Source organism: Protopterus annectens, chromosome 8.part0 (assembly GCF_019279795.1).
Source record: "Protopterus annectens isolate FY-2018-M chromosome 8.part0, PAN1.0, whole genome shotgun sequence".
NCBI lineage: Eukaryota > Metazoa > Chordata > Ceratodontiformes > Protopteridae > Protopterus > Protopterus annectens.
The window spans coordinates 1,971,559,284-1,971,580,727 of record NC_056741.1 but is presented as its reverse complement, the minus strand read 5'-3'; the positions used below and the strand labels follow the sequence as shown (position 1 = coordinate 1,971,580,727).

Genomic DNA, 21,444 nt, shown 5'->3' with positions numbered 1-21,444 from the left:
CTTCTTCTGCCAGCAATGAACATTTAAGCATTAACCCTAATATGTCTGATGGCTGTTATAAATGTCAACAAATGTCTGGCACCATCAACATGTAACTGAATAATATTCTAAATGTTTAAATTATCAGAGTAGTTGTTTCCATATTCAGAATCAAACCTTTAGCAAAAACACAACCAAATTATTACTTTTATAGGGATGAATCACATTGCTTAGAACAATTACTAGCACTGAAAATAATGGTTATAGCGAATTGAACGGAAGCACTGTTTACTACCTCATGGGGTTAGCTAAAAAAAGAGGAATAAGAATTTGTAGCACTAGCAATGTTAATCAGAAAACAAATTATAATAGATATTATGGAAAAATGATACTTTATAAGTATTCAGATTTTAATATCTATATGTTTATTGCTTTCTGATTTTTTTGCTAGGCTTAGGCTCATGTGATATTCACAGCACTCTTTTCTACATACCTGGAATTTTCACCTGGGATGATTGATGAATGGTCTTCAGAAAGTCAATGATTTCTAAAGGGAGTTGATGTTATGAAGAGGAAACATAAACAATTCTGATGAACCAATGGAATACCTTAGAATGAATGTTTAGTGTTATATGACTTTACAAACAACAAAAAAGTATAACTAATTACTATCTGTATTTGAATATAAATATTTTAAATGGCACTGTCCCATATTCCATGACCATCATTTAGCAGATTGTATCAAGAAATATTGCAGATAGCTTATAATTAATCTTAAAGCAGGCTTACCATTTTCCAAAAACACAAGTTCTTAAAGCTGCTGTATTTTATCAGTATTGGTACAGTGCTAGGTATCCAAATTAAAAGCATACATCTGCTACATAGTGAAGAAAGTACCTACATAATAAGCCACTCTACAAATGGTTAAAGAAGAAAAATGTACAACTTAGGAGTCAATAACATTCGATTGATCTTGATATTTCAGCATATCAGCACACATTCCTGGTTTTCATCTTTTAAAAATGTGTGTTTTGCAATTTGAATGCGTTTTACCTACAGTAAAAATAACAATTACAAAGCCATCCTTCTCCAATAACTCTACAGTATGGAACTAAGAGTCTAGTCAAAAGAAATTGGAGATTTTAGAATTGCAAATGGCAATTATATTTATTGGCAGAAACAGTTACTCTGAGTAAGATTATTTAACACTGGAGCATTTCACTGCTGAAAACAATATACTGAGAGATAGATAGACAGACAGACAGAGAGCTATAAAAGTATGTAAATTAATCCATGCTGCAAAATACTACATCAATGAATATTTTCTGTAAAAGTTTGAAAACCAAAATACTGATTCTAAAGTATGCATACTCCAAGACATAAACTTGGAGCATGCAAATCACAAAACACTGATTTTTGCACATGGGTATGCCTGCCTGTACCCATCATTCTGGGGGATGTGCCCCAATAACCCTGCTATTTTAATATACAAAGTCCAAGATCACACAATAGCGGGTAAAGAGCTTATTCTCCAGCCCTGCTATTAAAAAGATGTTGCACCTGCCCTGTCAATCAGCTAATCTGTCAACCAAATAGATATGTCTGTGTCAGCAGCCATTGACAGAAAAAATCCTAAAATATCCGTCTAAAAGATCATAGCAAAAATATAAGAAAAAAATAAAAAAAATATTTTATGAAGGGGAGTAAACCCTCTACATTCCCCACACCCTTGCAACATATGTATAGCATCTCCAATGTCACAGAGCAGCCGGGAAAAGACAAATTCCCATTCCCCATAGTAAAGCAATCATATCACAGACATGTTGTCGAAACCAGCAAAATGGAAGAAAGCAAAGTTTGATATTACGAATGTTCCATAAAACTACCTCCAATCATATATGTATATGGTTTTATATACTTGTGGTTTTTTTTTTGTGTGTGTGTGTGTGTGTGTGTGTGTGCATGTATGTATGTGTGTGTGTGTGTGTGTGTGTGTGTGTGTGTGTGTGTGTGTGTGTGTGTGTGTGTGTTTGTGTATATATATATATATATATATATATATATATATATATACATATATACATATATATATATATATATATATATATATATATATACACACACACACACACACACACATATATATATATATATATATATATATATATATATATAGAGACACACACTCATACACACATACATACACACACATTATCCAGAAATCATAACTGAATACCCTGAGTTTAGTTTTTGATTACAGTGAAAAGTTTATGAAGTGAATACTCTACAACTCCTGAGTTACCATTGAAATACAAATACTCTACAAAGTGATTTTTATCATATATTTCAGTCATATGCACAATGTTGGATTTGTTTATTTAAATTAGGATACATTTTTGCAGCATTGCTTAGTTATAGTACCCACCCCTTGCTGTTAATTATATATGTATAGCAAACCACATCCAAATATCCCCCACAACCCCTGATAATTATATATAGCAAGCCACATCCAAATCCCCTCCCACCACTGTTGCATTACTACTGGCATCTAGACTGGAATAACAGGCTTTGTGTTACAAACTCAGAAAGTTGCTGGAATAATAGGCTTTGTGTTACAAACTCAGAAAGTTGCTGGAATAACAGGTTTTGTGTCAGCATGCATTTTCTTAAGGACAGGAAATCTGAACTAAGGACCTATTTTAAAGATCTTTAAACACTCTGTTATATTTTTTTCTTGCTGTTTTTAATACTCTATAATTGTGAGGATATCCCCTGATGTTTACCTCTGAAGTGTTACATTCCTTGTTTCATTTGTGGTTTTATAGGTTCATAGGTTCATAGGTTGGTACTAGGCTATCGGTCCTAGGGCCTATACAAACCTAGCCATAAAAATTCCCTGGCTATTTCTTCTCACACTATTTACTTCCCTGGACCCCTGTCTAGCAGGGTGACTGACATGATCCCTGGGGTAAATTTACTTTCTCCCATCCAGTCGTCAAGGTTCCTTTTTAAGAGGGCCAAGGAGGTGCTCTGCTTGACATGTATGGGCAGTCTATTCCAGAGTCTGGGGAGTCTCTGGGTCAGGAACCTATCCCCCCAGCATGTTTTGTTTATTGTGATGACAAGGTTTAGATCCCTGGAGCATGTGGCTCTGAGGGATTGTGATTTCTTTAAGTGTAACATGTCCAACAGCTCTGGGTTTGACATGGCTTTGTATGTTAAGCAGAGATCGCCTCTTAGTAGATGATATGCGACAGAGTATAGCTGGAGTTTTTTAAGGCGGTCAGCATACGGCATCTGCTTTAGGCCTGTGATTCTTTTAGTGAGGTATTTCTACGGCCTTTCCAGTTGTTGCAGATGTCTTGAGAGGTACATACCAAATGGGGCGTTGTATTCTATAATGGGTCTAATGAGGGATGAGTACAGTGGGATGATGACCTCTTTTTTTCCGGATGAAAAGCCCTTAGTGTGCCACATAGAAGGATTTCCTGACTGTTGTGGCGATGTGGTTATTGAAGGTGAGACCACTGTCCACCTGTGTCCCTAAGTCTCTTATCGCACTTTCGGTGTTTAGTGTACTGCCACCTATGTGGTAATTCACGGGTACATGTTTTTTCCCAAAGAGGATAACTATGCATTTCTTGGCATTGAACTTGAGCCCATGGCTCTGGCACCAAGCATCTGTTTCTGTAAGGCCCTTTTGTAGAGTATCCTTGTATATCAATGTATAAAATTTGTTTTCCTAATTACTTAAACCATATTTTCTTAATATAGACTTCCGCGGTGGTGCACCGGTAGTGTTGTTGCCTCACAGCAAGAGGTTCTCCTGTTCGATTCTTGGCTGGAGTGTGGGGAGTGCCTTCTGTGTGGAGTCTGCATGTCCTCCATGCGGTTGGGTGGGCGTTCGAAAGACATACATAAACGGGCATGCCTTCGTTGAAGGTTGAACGTCGAGCTGACACCTCAGCGTTCATGAAAATCTACTGCCAATCATTAGCGGACTGGAGTTCCGCTCTGGCAACCCCTAACCGGGAAAAGCCGAAAGACAACAACGACAACAACAACATAGGGCTCTGTAACAGATGATTCAAGAGAGGGAAAATAACGTATTGATGAAAATGTGACATTTTTAAGCAGCTGCATTTTAAGCTGGTTCTACTCAGCAGAAACCCAGCAATTCTACGTTAAAGATAACCCTCTTGCCATGCTATATACAGAATGAAGAGTAAAATGCAAAAAAAAAAAAAAATAAATAAATAAAAAAAAAAAAAACTAGCTCTATACACGATCCTCAGCAAAACAAGTAATTATGCCTCAGAGTTATTTATTCAATGTGACTTAGTCACTGGTTGCTTTACTATATTATCTTATTTCATGCCAGCAATTAATAAATGAGTATTCTTCTTCAAAAGACTACAAGCTCCTTGCAATGGTAACCCTCACAAGGTACAGCTTGTAGTACTTTCTAAAGGCATAGCATTATGATTTTCGTAATTTATGCATGAGGAATTTGTTGTTCTAACTTTTACTGCTTTTACATAGAATAATAATTTTAGACAATCTAAAATTATGCTCATTTAGAAACACGAGAATTAGAATATTGTGATCTGGGCTTTGAAAGACAAAAAAATGTTATCATTACTTCTTGCCCTGCAATACTGGCTACATGTGTGCATCCGCTGAAAGGAATGGGGTGCCTTGCACAGGTCCCCACAGAACTTGTTAGGAACTAATTCAGCAGTTCCTAGATTAGTACAAGAATGAACCACAAATGTGTATTGCAGCATTTGGCTGACAAAATACCACAGAAATTCAGTAAATCTGTGTTTGCTTTAATACATTCTACACCAAGAATTGCACAATATTTCCATTCACCAAATTTATACAGAATGAGGTTTATATGGATTACAACTGTTTGCTCATGTACAAACACACTGTAACCATTTGTTTACCTTATGGTTACTTTCAGACATGTTAAAAAGTTCCAGTAAATGTGGATTAAAAGACAGAACAAAAATATGCCTTTTTAAAATATTTCTGTTGATCATATTTTGGAATACAATTCAAGAATGCTATATCATTCAGTATTGGATTAATAAGCTGTTGATTATTACATCCTGTAGATTTGATCTCTGTCAGTTAAACATTCATATATTCTAAGCAGAATGACTTCTGTAAAAGAAGGCACAATATCTTGTAATGGCAAAAATGTCATCTCTTGCATATTTCCTAACTTGTGTTTATCATATTCCTCCAAGTCAAATGAGGTAAATTAAGGAGATAGAAATAAAAATACTGACTACAGCAGGGTTTTGATGAAAGGATATTACAACTTCAACAGTTTCCTGTCTTGAGAGATTATAGCTAGGTAGCAATGCAAGGATACAGTACAAGTCCTTCTGCCTACTCTGCTTCATGGTACATATTTACTTTCAGCAAGTCCAATATGGGCAGAGTCTGATCTTGCAAAAAGTGAAAAGAAGAGATGTCTTTTTGAGAAGAACCACCAGTGTGCATGCTTTTTTTGCATGAATAAAAATTCAGAATTATTTATTGTCATGCTGTTTTCAATTTCTGGAATTAAAACTTCAGAGACTTAATGTAGTAGTGATGCCTTTAAAAATAATTCATCTTCAAAAAAGGGAGAAGAATGCAATATGGTACAGACTCAACTTTTTCTAACGACAGTGTCATACACTCAAAACAGTTTTATTAAATGGCAATGTTGCTCAGATATGTGGGTTAAAATGAAGAATACTTAATACAACAAAGCCAGAAAATAGTCTTTAAGGAGCTGGTATCTGACAAAAAGCCATTTTAGTCTTTCATCTTTCACCAAGTATAATAATAAGCATTTTGTGTTTAATTCTTTAAGTATAAAAGCTGATGAGTTTGTTAGTGAGCTGAGAAAATTAGCCCAGGACTATAATTAAGGAGAGACTTTGCAGGAAGTGTTTCATGGTAGCCTGCACCTCAGTACAATAATTACAGTATTCAAAGAAGGTCGCTGTCTGAGAATCATTTAACTTTTGAAAAAGCATTTCAAACAACTCAGGCACGGGAAATGCCTCACAGAAATGACATAAGTTTCTATCAGAAAGACATAAAACTATCTAATAATGCATAAATTACAAATAAATTAAATGCAAAATAAGAAAATATGTTAAATGGAGGTTACAGATGTGGTAGAAATTATCAGCAGAATGATAACAAATCTAAATATTAGAAATGTAACTATGGAGTGTTTGTTTAAATCTATTTATTTGCTTGCTTGTTTGTTGATATTTATTAAAAAGGATCAGGGATTTCTAACTGGGCAGAACTAATTTCAGTAGAAGCCTAGAGATAAAAATTGCCATCATAAACATTTCATATTATCATAAATACACACACACACACACACACACACACACACACACACACACACATGTAAAAATAAATGAATGAGAGTAAATCTTCAAACAGGCAAGTCATGAACAACAGTTAAAGCAAGAACAATATTTTCAGATATACCGATTTGGTATACAGTACAACATAACTAAATAGTTAAATGTTTATGCATACAGGAAAGCTTTAATGGCCTGATTGCACTAGTAAAGACTTAAAAATGTAAAACATTATAACGCTATAGAAATTCTGATGTCATAGAGCTGAAAAATTTGTAAGCCCTTAGGGGGTCACTTGCAAATATTCAATGGGCTTTCACTACATGTGGTTTAAGTTATTACAAATTGATGATCCTGATTTAGGTGGAACTTTCTTGTAGTGTTTCAGAAGATATAAAGTTGCAACTACAATAGCTGTACAGTTAGTATAAATAAAGATACAAAACAGTGTGGTAGAACTCTCAAACTCAGTGGTCAAATAGCGAACAGAATAAACAGACACATATTATGAAAATGTATAGAAATAGGGTAAGAATAACAAGAGACAGCATATGGATGAAGGAAGGAAGAAATGAGATGAATACAGAAAGATGAGAAAGAAGGAATAGCTGGATTTAAAATAGGTATGTGGTCCTCCTAGAAGAAAGTGAAGGAAAATATTTCACTCATCCATCTATTGCCCTTTTTCTCATTTTTGAACATGGAGTTAGGGTGTAACTTCAACAGTGACAATTATATAGAGTCAATGTCCACACCTTTGAGTGGTTAACCCTGCTGCAGTTGTTCTTTCATGCCACACATACACACACACGTTCATACCTATGAGCAGATTAGAGTGTCCCATCTACCTATTGCATGTCTTTAGAATGTGGAAGGAAAACCGAGCACCTGGAGAAAACCCACACAAACATGGACAGGAAATGCACGGTCTACGCAGAAGGCACCACAGCCAAGAATCAAACCAGAGAACCTCTTGCTGTAAGGCAACAAAACTACCTGCTGCACTACTGTGCAACCATTTATGTAGTAGAAAATAAACAGAAAGGATAATGGAGATTGAGCAGGCAAGGAACAGAGGTCACAGGAGAAACACTTTCCTTTCTTGGGAAGGAAAATTGCAAGATGGAAGTACAGGATAAAAAACAAAAAAGAAATATGGAAGGGCATAGGTAAAGTGAAATAGAGCCACTTTGAAATAAAAAGAGACAGCGTTTGAAAAGAAGCTAAGAGTAGATAAAAGAAAAGGGGGCATGGGAGGCTTGGGAATAAGAAATAGATAAGTAGAATAGCAAAGTCTAAAGTGGCAAGTGGTGCTAACTGCAACACAAATGTCATATCCTCTGACACTAGAGAGGAAAGGCAATCAGACTATTTAATATTACCCAGCATTTAAGCCTGTATTTGTTTCAATAGAGTTTAAATGGAGAAATGGAAGACTACTGAATTATAGCTGAAGGAACTGTTTTTTTGGTTTGCCTTTATTTTTTTTTTTGCACCCTCAGGGGACTGAGCCTGATAGTTACTTTACCTATACCCAATCAACCCGTTCATTTTGAGATCAGGATAGCTGGGGATTCTCTGGCAGGTGAGAATTATATAGCCCATTTGTTTCAGACTGGTAATTTCTGATGAGCTGGTGAGAGTTAGGTGATAGGGAACAGGCCAGCTATGTTGGTCCTGGGGCTGGCCTACCTTCACCTTTGAGGAGCACCTCTTCTTCAGTGATGCTTCTTCCAAGCTCCACCATAGCTGTACTCTAAGGGTTCTCCTTGGCTCGCAATGCAGTTGCACATAGCAGCTCACATTTGGTTGACCCAGCACTTCACTTGGTAGGCACCTATTGCTCCTGCACAGTGTCACTCTTGTGGTGAGCTAGGGCCAACTCTTTCCTCCTAGGATGGTTGAACAGGTAGTGGCCACTCACTCCAATTCTCCTCTGTCAGCTCCTACACATTCTCAAATCCATATTTAAACTTGGCCCACCCATAAAGTAGTCAGGGCTTTGCCCATCTATGCCATGGAGTGGCTATGGCTATGAAAGCCTTGTTCCACTTTCTCTTAACAGAGTAACCATAAATTGCTATGGCTATTAGCAGATACTAATATATGTGCAACAATAAAACATTAGACAATTTATGTTAAATTGTAAAGGTACATTGCTAAAGCACATTATGTACAGACAGGTATTTAAAGGCATGCATAATTTTATGTGTGCATCTTAGCTTCATGAAAAATGACCTTATATCTGAAGCCAAACAAGGGACAAGAGTGCTGTCCAATGTGTAGATCCGTGGGATGAATTTTTATTAATCTAGACAACTTTATTATATGTGACGACAAGTACAGAGAAAGCACATATGGGACAGTTAGCGAAAATGTGCCTAGCACATAAACCAGATGGCAGCAACATTGTTTGGGCTTTTTAGGTTCTTGAGCGAGATAAGAAATGAGTCCATATTGCATGTAAGGCTTTTAGTTTGTTTAAAAAAATACAAATTTGGTATATAGTCTGGTTTTAGTGAACAGATGTGAATCAGTCCAATAATTTTGGAAGATTATATGCTGTGTTTCAGTAAGCCCCGGTGGTACAGCGGTAGCATTGTTGCCTCACAGCAAGAGGTTCTCCTGTTCATTTCTCGGTTGGAGTGCCTTCTGTGTGGAGTCTGCATGTCCTCCCCGTGGTCGAGTAGCCTCCGAAAGGCATATGTGAATGGGTGTACCTTCGCTGAAGGTTGGGCGTTGGGCTGGCAACTTGGCACCATAAAAATCGACTGCCAATCATTAGCGGACCGGAGTTCCACTGTGGCGACCCCTAACCGGGAAAAGCCGAAAAGACAAACATATGCTGTGTTTCAGTGCAATTGACACAGACATTTGAATCACTTTTCAGCTTTTAAACCTTGTAGATCCAACCTGGAGACACAAAGAGGTGGCAAGGCATAAAAATTTTTTGAATTGTTATTGCCTTGTGTTGAAACTGCCATTTTATATTATTGCTAATGGAACCCAGGTCATCTAAGTGACAGGAAAGAAGGTGACAAATGATTCTGTGTCATTGTGATGAATAATGTAAAACATGCAAAGAGCGTGAGTAATGTAAAAGTGTCAGAACTCAAAACCTGTATGATTGCTTTCTTTGGAAATATAAGGAATCATGGTAAAAATCCAGAAAGCTACCCGTGTTACCAAATTTAGAAAGCAAATAAAGAAATTACCATTGATTGTTCAACAAACTTTTGGTGACTTTTTTTAAGGCAGAAACTATAGACTGGAATTTGATAAATTGTTTGAGAACATCCTCAAGCCTTTAAATGACATCTTGCAAAAACATATGCAGGTATTTAAAGATGAGCAAGGTAAATTAAAGGGAATTATGATAAAGATACATGTGGAAAGCAATGTACATCCAAGGTTAATCAAACTACAATCCATTCCCACATGATTTAACAAATGTGAAAACAGAATTAAAACTGCAAGAGAAAACAGTTCAGGTGAAAATGTTTTCTGACTGGAATAAGCCAACTCCTAAACTTAAATCTTTATAGGGACTGCTAAACTACACCAGTGAGTTCTTGACAGGATTGTCAATACCATTGCTTCTACTGTTTATGTTGGGGCATAAACATGGTGCCTGACTTGTTATACTGTAATAAATAAGTACATAACTGAACCACTATAGCAAGTTATGTGACAGACATTGTACCACACTAATGTGCTTCAAGCAGATTTTTTTAAAGATATACAAGGTTACTTATACCACAGATGCAAGTCTTGCCAATTGTTATCTGGAATTTTCATTGCATATAACAGTAATTATACTAGGAGCCCAGAACAGTTCAAAATGACAAGCTATCTAAAAACATCAAAAGTATGAAAAACCCAGAAAATGTTACATACTCCTGTCTTGAAACAGTCATCCTTCATTTCAAGTCCTTAGTGTATAAAATAAATATTAATGAATAGGTTTGTAAGCAGACAAATTTTAAACTTTATCACTGCTACATCGGGTCAAAATTACTTAGCACAGGATCAGTGTAGGGCTTACAGCCTCCTGATGTGGTTACATTAGCAAGCCTTTAAATAATGCCAGCTACTGGCACAACCACACAGCATTCAATCACACTGCCAGGGGTCTATGTTCAGGAACAAACCTAGCCCATCATTAGGCCCAGTTAGATGGAAAGATAAATTAGCCTGTGATCTGCACTGCTTCTTCTCAGAAGGGATCAGATACCTTCTGCCCTACTTGTAACACTGCAAGGGTTTAGGGTGACTTGATATGAGGGCTCACCTAATGCAAGTCACAGCTCATACAGATGTGTCAGGTAGGAACAGGCAAAGTGATTTATTCATTCCACCATGACACCACTGCATGCAGAGCATGTAAGGACCTATGAAAGAAAATGGCCTCCTCATCAGAGTAACAGAATCCAAGAAGCCTGCACTGGTTGTAGAATGGCCTTATATGAGGATTGTCTGAAAAGGAACCACATGACTGATCAGGAGGGCAGAAGGTCTGGCATGACAGGCAATGCGAAGGCCAGGAAGCTGATAGCCAGCACTGTGGATTTACTTGTATGGATCCTAATTATCCTAAGCATACAAAAACCTCATGCAACTAAAAATGGTCTCATTTTATGCTCTTAGTACAAAATATTTATTTCATACTATCATTATCATCCTCTCACGTGGGAAGAATGTTGAACAGAATCAGCATAAAAGGAGAGAAAAAGAAGAGGTGAAAAGTGCTCGAATACACAGCTACCATACCAAACCATTCTGAAGTGTCATATGGTCATTATTTTTATTATTATTAGGTCATCCACAACTGTTAAACATCACATGGCGGCAACTTGCTTCTTAATGGCTTGCAACAGTAATATGCAAATAATGCTAGTGAGTGCATGCTTATACACAGATGCGATGACTACTAGATACTCAGAGACCTGTACTTCCTCTTTCATTCTATACTTCCCATCAGAGGTATTTTGATTACTTTTGTAATAAATAATAACCACTACTGAATTTGGTTTGTGAAGCTTCCATTCTGTTTTCACTACTGTCAGCTCCAAACCTCTAATATCCATGAAAATGGAATATTAACTGCCCAAGGCAGCCAACCTGGTAAAACAAAATGTAGAGAAAAGAAAAAGTGGAAAGGAAATCAAAAAGAAGACGTGACAAATTAAACAATTTAGTACGCAGCCATTCTTCCCAATGATGTAGTCTACATGTTATGACTGGTGAAACAGCTTCACAATGAGATGAATCAGGGAGCAGAGCTCATAGTATAGCATTTAGGTATGTTTTCAAAATGGTTCACAAAGGTCAGGTCTTTCAGTATACTGACATTATTGTTTTGATGTCCTTATGCATTCACTCGTTTTTCTGTATCTCCAAAGGATTTATTACCTTATACTTTAACACATGCACTATTTTGAGGGTTATATTTATAGGGAAGCACAGTGTTTGTAAAATGCTTCATTCTGGCTGTGTCAGTTTATTTTAAAAGAGTGCCTTATAGCATTTGTTGAGCTTTCTAATCTTTCTCTCCTGAGCATCTCACACAGCTTGTTTTCATTAGAAATCATACTGTTAATATTAATATTAATCACTGCTATTTACTGCAGAGACAATACTTGTGTAAAGACAGCAAAGTCTTGTTTTCTGTGATACTTGTCTGATGTAATATAAAATTGCAATGACTGTTACACAAGAGCTTTTCCACGATAAATATCTGTGGTGCATAAATACATGGCATACATCTTTCAACTTGAGACTAAAAATTCAGAACACAGAACAATTAACGGGAGTAATATACAAAACATTTGGTAACAACAGAGAACCACAGACTTTATGAATTTAAATTTCAAAATACTATTGGGTAGTGTGATACATTCTTTTTTCCTTAGCATTTTGAAGTTTTTTTGGAAATTCATCTCAAGTGAAATATACCACTGCATATGGTATAAAAGGAACACGCATACATTACATGAAAAATTATTTGCCAGACCATCCAAAATAGCAAGGTTCTGAAACAATATTCATACAGCCATTGGTTTAAGATTGTTAAAAATAATGAAGATCCATTTTCAAGTGCTAAAATCATAGAAATTATATTTCTGTAATGGTAATTAGCGTTGTTATGGTGATTCCATCTTAAGTGTAATGTATCCATATTTAAAGTGAATAAAAACAAATATGAAATACACAGAATTCAATAAAGCAACTCTCAAAAGTACAGTAGCAAAAACAAAAAGAAATGCAAACTATTCTGTGGGAATGATATAAAAAGCTGAATTCCATGGAAACCCTTGTTTTCAGCTGTACTCAACCCCAGTCCAGGAATTCTATTGTATTTGCCCAACAGAAGGAAAAGTAGTACTCTCCACAGCCTTGATTACATATTTAAACAGTCTGCAACATATTGTAGCAAGTAACTCCTTAGAAGAATAAGCCATCCATAACTTTACATGTCTTTGCCAAGCTGCAAATATTCATTCAGTCTTGCATAGCACAGGTAGTGACTAGAACATTTAAATCCATGCACTTATCAACACATACAAGAATACATAAGCAAGTTTCCATGGGTTATATCACGTTACCCAAAAGTTTAAAGACTGAATAGGATTTACAGAGAAAATACAAGTCGTCAAAAGAATTGCACATATTTGCATTAAGATGCAGTCAACCCAAAGTTTGTAGTATAATTAGTAGTGGGAAAAAGGTCAATTTCCCCACAGGGAGGTACAAAGATCTTTGCTCTCCATGCTAAAAATTACTTTAAGTATTTAAACCTTTATATGCCATATAGATATCTACAGTACAAACATGTCTCATAGCCTGTTAACATCAGTTTAAGTATAATTGTGATTTATTTCTACTACATGGCCTGAACACAAAAGTCATAGCATATGATGTATTTTGTACCCGAGTAGTGACCTTACTAGTCAGTGCATATATTAAAGACATAATGAAAACGTCTATGAAAATAAACATATTTTATTGCAACTGAAACAGGTAATTGAAGAAAAAGGCTGCACAACATTTGCAAAGCCAACAGAATCTTTTCGTCTAGTTGTCTACACACTCCTAAACAATGATATAAATAAAGCACAATGTCAAGCACAGACTTCATTGTCCAAAGCAGAACTTACCGTAGTTTCATCTTCATGAAGCACCTGATCGTAACCACTCAATGCCACACAAAAAATAATTGCTGTCACATCCTCAAAACAATGGATCCACTTCTTTCTTTCTGACCTTTGACCTCCCACATCAAACAGCCTACAGAAGATGGGAAACAATTCAGCAAAAAAAAAAAAAAAAATCTTATAAATTTAAGAAGGGCAACAAAACAAACAAGTCAACAGTCATTTCACTTTTCTTTTTAAATTTAAACTTACAAAAAAATTAAAAAAGCAAGTCATCTTATATCCAAAGAATAATAAACCTTTTCTGGGTAAACAGCTCTAACACAGAATTTATCAAATGGTAAAGGCTATCTGACTAGAACATTCTTAGTTTTTTAGAAGACAAGTCCAAGCAATTCATATGTGCAAATTAAAATACTGACCTTTTTAAACTATTTCTGTTAATGAGATGATGCAAACCAGAAGTGAAAATGATCAAGGAATTTTTTTTTTGTTAAAAAATCCAATACAAAAGCATGCTCTAAGCCACATTTCTGTCTTTTGCTCATGAGAAGTACAACAGATTTTACCCAATGTCATTGCTCACTTCTGTGTTTCATCTCATTTAGTTATGTTATCTTATTCACTTTCAACCAGACAAATAACCATTTTCAGCTATGATCTGTGTCAAGCAGGCAGATATTACATTCACAATACAGACAAACAATTGCTATTCAAACAATGGTGAGTATAATACAGTATAGCAATAATCTTTAATCAGTTGCTCTAACATGAGACTGATTATAAATTACATAGTGAAGTTTATATAATACAGTTAAGTACTGTAAGTGTATACTGACATTAAGCCCCTACACTGAATTATTTACTGAATAATAATATACAACTGATTGTGTAAGAGATTAGTTAAGACAGTTTGATTTTGCTAGAATGTAGAAATACTGGAGGTCAGTTTGCGTCACCTGCTTCTACATTAACTTGAATGTATCCAGCATGTCTGCAGCATGTACATTGCCATACAGTCAGACATTCTCTTAGGTCAGTTCATTTTTCTAGTATCTGAGGGCACAGAGTTCCATACTACAGTAACTGAGATGGATGCAAAAGGTCACAGCAGGGCAGGAAGCTCTCATTATGACTTCTAAGATCACAGTGTGAAGGCACAGATTTGTGTAGAAGAGAGGTAGATCAGGAGACAGTATACAGAAGGTTATATATGATGAAAATAGAATAAAGTAAGGCAGTCCTTTCTGTAATAGAGAGGAGATTTACTTTTGCCCCAAGTTGTAATGATTTCAAGCTTCCTGAAGGAGAGATGAAACAGTAGGTGTTGGTAAGTGTGGTTTGATGCCTTTTAATAGTAAAGGTAAAATTTGGTGCAGTTAAAAGAAAGGAATATTACAGCTACAGAGGACGTAATCGCTTTAATGTGAGCAGCCCTTGCTTCATGCTGAAAATGGTCTACACAGCTTGCATGCTGACTTTATCTGTCTTGTTAGACTAGACTTGATTGTTTTAGGGTGGTATTCATAGTCACTTGTGAAAATGCAATTTGATACTTTTAGAGTGCTGTCCATAGTCACTTGTGCAAGTGTGATAGGGGTATTTGTGATGCTTATGAGTGAGCATTGCAAAGGCGCAATTCATAGAGGCCATTTACACTAATGCACAAGGCCTAAAGAATAACGAGACACAAATGAGAAGTGTTATAAAGCGCAGTATGTTAATAAGGTGGTGTTTGCAGTTCATAGTCTGACATCCCTGAGGTACATCCATCCATTCTTAAATGCAGTGCTTTTCCTTTGATATTGGAGTTGCAATTGGCAAACTTGTTTGTCCACGTGTGCACTCAGAAAAATTAATTATTTCCTTAGTGACCCTTTCAGTAATACATCCCAGTATCCATAAGCACCAAAATAAAGTATTCAACCAAGTGAACCCCTTCAGTAACATGCCTATATGCACAAGCACTAAAAAAACTTTTCACCCAAGCGACCCCTTCAGTAATGTGCCCAGGTATCTCTGCATTCAGATGAAACATGGCTGCTTTCTGGCATAACTTCAGAATGATTTACACACCTTGTATGCAAATGGGTTCATTATATATTCATATCTATGAATCAAACTCTTGTGTATACCTGTAAACCCCCTTAACAGCATAGTACCTGTCCCCCTACTGATTATGCATAAACCATGCTACACAATTCTGATAGGGGGCATGTTCACAAAAAGTCCTCTGCACTTCTGTGGTCATCCTGACAGTCTGGGATGTATACAACCTTGTAGCACCTCTCTTTGCAGATCATCACTATGAGTATGCAAAGCTCTGGACTATGAATACCATCCTTAGTGTGGTATATGATGGTTAGTGAAGGGCTAGACAATAAGTGCAGACATCTGAAATGAGCACTGACAGGGGCAAAGACAGAGGTTGTATTTCCCTTTAGATATATTTTGTCCTCTTCTCTCCATGTGGCAAACTTTAAGTAGCAGTCTACTGTGATTTTGTATTTTCTATACTAGCATAGAGGAAGTCAGTAACTCAGCATTTCATGAAATGGTCTACATTTATTTTCATTTGATTTAAATATCACATGTACAATTAGACATACTGTGCAGTTGCTTTCTTAGAAAATGAAAATCTTAACGGATGTAATTGTCTCACGCCAATGGTTTAATGTATTACGATGTAATACATTCTGATGCACTTTCGTCTCTTCCCCTTAACCTTACTTCCTAGAAATATTTACTTAAGTAACATTATGAATTTTCTGTTTTATTTCTAAAAAGTGAGAAGTCTTGAGTATTTTAAACATATTTATTATGCTGCAGTAGACCAACACATCTGTACAGCATACAATTCCTTCATAACTGTTACTGTATTCATTTTCAGAGTTTGATGACTTTAGCCAGAGATCTGGAGTGGATCTGAATTGAAATCCAAGACATCCACTGCAAACAACTGAAAAATAAGTATATTTAAAGCCTGTATTGCAATTTGTTAACTGCATTTATTTGAATTGCTGCTTCATTTTTGCTAATTGTATTTGCATTCTTTTCTGCAGTTTGAAATTCTGTACTACTGCCTTACATAGCATATGCTAGATTCAGATTTGCTGAATCTAGACTGTCTGGTAACACTGTGCTCTAAACAGCCATCTTACATTGAGGGCCTCCCTGCACCCTTGTGGCAGATGTGTTTAGCTCAGGAGAAAGGCTCAGTCTGGGGCTTTCCCACTGGTAGTTTGTCTTAAAACTGTTGAATTTTACCTGTATTTAAGCCTCACACTTGTGCATAGCCGTGCATTGCACAATGGGGGGTAGCACTGCCCTGTATAGATGCAAACACATGGAAATTTAAAATTTTCCTAGACGTCTGTCAGTAGAACTTTCCCAAGTCCTTTGTTGCTCTGCAGACAACTCAACCGCACACTGAGCAGTATCGTCACAGCTCTTTAACCTAAACCATCGACAGAATAAGCCCTCTTTTATTCCTACATCAAAAACTGATCTAACTTACTCACTCCCCAACAGTAGTATGGCATAAACCTGCCATTATGGATGGTCACTTTCCCACCATTTCTCTGGTCAGTCTGATTGAGTTAGGCATTCTGAGGCAATGTGGTAATTGCCTCATGTATACTGACAACCACTTAGTACGGAAACAAATGCCATATGTTAGAGATGTAATTACATTATCAGTTTGGAAACAATCCTCTCACGTAACAAAAAACAAGACATCAAACAGGTTGCCAGCTCATGTACTTCACCTCTCATACAAATTCAGGACACTACACATATGCCCACATATGCAGAGATACGCCCTAGAAGCCTACCAAAATAGTAGAGACCTCCCAAGTGCAAATTATCTGCACACACTTCAACATGTATAAAACCACTACACATAACAACACACATATCAGTGTCTCACCAGATAATCACCTAAGACAAAACACCTCAAAACCTAATGTCTTGGTCCTAGGAGACTTCATAGTGAGACACCCAGATGCCCCTCTCACCAGGCTGGACAAGGAGAAGGTTGCAGTCAGTTGCCTATCAGGTGTCAGGATCCGTCAGATCACACATGAACTCAGGTCACTGAACAAGAACCATTAGGACTCTGTCATAGTCCATTTTGGGGTGAATGACTTGAGACGTACCTCCCTGGACTATATAAACAGTGACATGACTGAACTCTCACATTATGTGACCCAGGCAGGTATGAACCTAGCCCTAAGTAGCATTCTAACTTCACCCAGGATGATACCACAATATAAACAAAAAAATGATTGACTTCAACAATTGGCTTAGCTTCTTGTGTCATTCCAGGGGGGGATCCAGTATTTGTCAGCCTGGGAAAACATGGTCGACAGGCCACGCTGCTTTGCCAGAAATGGTCTGCACCTGTCTCCCCTAAGCTTTCGGATACTGGCTTAGGTGTTTGTCTCGCCTATAGTACTTTTTTAGGCAATATCAGAATGACAAAATTTCTGACATAGCAAAATCCACTGAGGACAAACTCAAGGTTCTACTTAATACTAGGAATCTATACATGAAACTGCACTCCCTGGAAGCACTACTTACCTTGGAAGATGCTGATGTCTGTGAAGTCACTGAAACATCACTCAGGACTGCAGAGAGCACCCTAGCTCTGGAAGACTTCAATGCCTTCCACATATTCAGGCCTCAGAATGAGCATGATAGAACCAAAGGTGCAGGTGTATCCATCTTCATTAAAGCCATGTACACCACTAGATTGGTCAAACAGTACGACTCTCACAAACTACTCCATGCCGAATTAACTATAGACAAAACACCCTACCACATTATTGCTAGCTATAGGTCCCCCTCCAGGAACCAAAAAAAGCACAATGCCTACCCAGACTTTCTGGATTGACATGGAATACATCCCAACACTTTAGTCTTGGGAGATTTCAATTATCCTTCCATCGACTGAGTAACATACACAAGCTCAAGCATGTTTGCCCAGAGGGTCCTGGACTTTGTCAATGCAAAAGATCTGGAACTAATAGTCTTCACCCTCACAAGGTGCTCTAATGTCCTTGACACAGTAGTCACCAACATGGGTGGTCACTGCACTCCCCCCTGTGTGATACCCTTCCTGGTAAGGTTGGACCATAACTCAGTCTCATTCGAAGTAACTATTGGACCACCCACCCCCAAAGGAGCAAAAAAACTAAGGAACTTCTCCAAAGCACACCACAGCCCACTAAGTGATGGTATAAAAAGTGTTATACCCCCTGCAATCACAGGCAATAATGCAGAACTGTACACAAATAATCATCTTAGCAACTGTCCAGACTCAGCTGTACCTGACCAGATAAAAAACAGGCCCTCCTAAAACAACAAGCCACCTTGGTGAACATCTAGTATAAACAGATTGTATGACAAAAGGAAGAAACTGATGTCCAAGAACAAGAGGCAGCTGCCTCTGTAGAGGAAGAATTCCTTCCACAGATTGAGTAAGCAAATCAAAAGTTTTGTAAAGTCCTCAAAAGCTAATTAAGAAGTTAAAATAGCATTCATAGCCAAGGACAATCATACGCCATTCTTTAGCTATGTCCGAAACTTAAAAGGAAGTGCCTAGCTATGTGCCAAACTGGTAGTAGATAGTACCACTCACACTATACTGGAGGAAATTGCCAACCTGCTAGCTGACAGATTTGGTGCACACTTCACCCCCTATCCCCATCAACCATAACTCAAAGCATACCTGACACTAGTTCTCTACCCAGCATCTCTACAGATCAAGTCATATCTGTGCTCTCAAGGCCAAAAACATGGCCTCAATGGGACCATATAACATCCCAGGTTGCTTACTAAGCAGTCTAAAACAGGACCTAGCTGATCCAGTTGCCATTCTCTGTAACCACAACCTGAGAAATGGGTTTCTACCAGTAGAATGGAGAACAGCAACAGTTATCCCCTTGCATAAAGGGGAGGGGGCATCAACCAACCCTGGGAACTATAGAACCCTAAGTCTAACCAACCTCATCTGCAAAGCCATGGAAAGGATCATCATGGACCTTATCACCAAGGATATGGGTGACCTTCAAACACTCAACTAAACCCAGTATGTCTTCATTAAGGGTAGATTGTACTTACTAAACCTGCTAAACTTCTTTGAGAAAGTCATCAAATCCCTGGATGAAGGTGCATGCTACCTCTCTGGACCTAGCTAAAGCCTTTGACACAATCCCAAACTTGGGTATCATTGAAAATCTCTCCCAGCTAAGTGTTAACCCTTAAATCATTAGATGGGTAGCTAACTAGCTCACCAACAGAACACATACTGTCAAAGTTGGTGACTCCACCTCTACCAGTAGGCCCGTCACCAGTGGCATAACACAAGAATCTGTAGTCGGCCCTTTACTATTTGGAATCTATTTTTTGGAATTCCAGGCTACAGTAAATGGTCTAAGGCTTACTAATTTCGCTGATGATTGTACACTAGGCACAATCATTGAGTCCCCTAATGGTGTTAACATATTCCAGGAGGGGCTAACACAAACAAATGACCTGTGCCAAAGTCACAGGTCATTTGCAAAAAAGTGCACTATTATCTGATTTGGCAAAGTGAAATTCCCCACTAATTACAATATTGACAGCACCCCTCTAAGTTCAAAGCCAGTGGTGTGAGATCTGGGAACACTGGTTGACAACAATCTGATTTTGACCACCAGGTTGCAATGATGGTGAGGAAAGCCTTCTACACTGCGAATCTCATAAGTAAAGGCATCCCATCCAGGTCCAAGGATGTTATAACCCCACTTTACTTGACCCTAGTCAGACCATTAATAGAGTACAATGCTCCCTTCTGCATGTATCTCACCAGACACCTGCAGCAACTCGAGAGACCACAGAGGTTTCTCACTAAGATGATACAGGGCCTCCACACCATGACATACATGGATACACTGAAAACTCTGTCACTGTACTCTGTATCATATAGGCTACTGAGAGGCGACTTGTGCCTAGCCAACAGAGCAGTTTCTGACCATGACCTGATGGAAATGCTGCACATCCACAAATCAAATGACACTAGAGTCACTAACTCTAGGGATCTCAACCTTGCCAGTGACATTACTGGAAAATACTGGAGAGACAGGTATGTCTCCAGAGATTACCACAACTCTGGAATAAACTTCCAATTCATGTGAAGCAGAGCTCACCAATGACCCTATTCATGCGCAACCTGGACAAAAGGATGGCTGAATGCAAATTAAACCCAGGGGTGGCACCCATGTCCCTCATGGACAGGGGTAGTTGATACTGATCTGTAAAGTACATCCATCTAAATAAGGACAATTAGGGCAACCTAAGATTAACACAGCTAGGCTTATAAAGGCTCTAGGGCCGCTAGCCTAGTAACCTCCTATGAACCTATGTGTCTGTGCATTAAACTATTTTAGAAAATAATTAAAAAAAAAAAAAATCGCAAACCAGTCTGAAAGATTAAAATTAAACTGATGGGTTATAATTTCTAGATGCAATTTCACTAAGGTGTAGACCACAACAGCAGGCAAATAACTGCCCAAGCCAAACTTATAATTACTTTTGCAGAACTTTTTTGATGCTGTAAAGGGAGGCTCTCTAATATGTTAATGTATGCAACAGGTCAAAAGTAACAATCAAAAAGTTTTCCACTTATGTATGTGTGTGTGTGCGGGCGCGGCACTCTTGGGTCCATAATATTTAGTCAAATGACTTGGCTCTGCTCCTGCACTACCCCAGGTTGAATTAGTCCTTCCCCCCTTCCAACACCAGGATACTGTGAATATGTTCAGAGAAGAGGAATTACTGAAGTCTATTTTTAGATAAAGGACAAATATATTTTTACCTAGGCTATATTATCTGGTCATCTCTATTCCTAAGAGTGTACTCAGTATGTTTCATGTCATCTCTAT

At 37.6% G+C, this 21,444-nt stretch overlaps 1 protein-coding gene across 2 annotated transcripts in view; it reads right to left on the bottom strand.

Moving 5' to 3' along the window:
- Window positions 1–21,444, bottom strand: part of GNAO1 (G protein subunit alpha o1) — a 1,256,657-nt gene that overhangs the window by 213,431 nt on the left and 1,021,782 nt on the right. For both annotated transcript variants that reach the window (XM_044081504.1, XM_044081503.1), the window contains exon 6: window positions 13,523–13,652. In XM_044081504.1, the coding sequence (XP_043937439.1) occupies window positions 13,523–13,652 (130 nt within the window). The remainder of the gene's footprint in view (window positions 1–13,522; window positions 13,653–21,444) is intronic.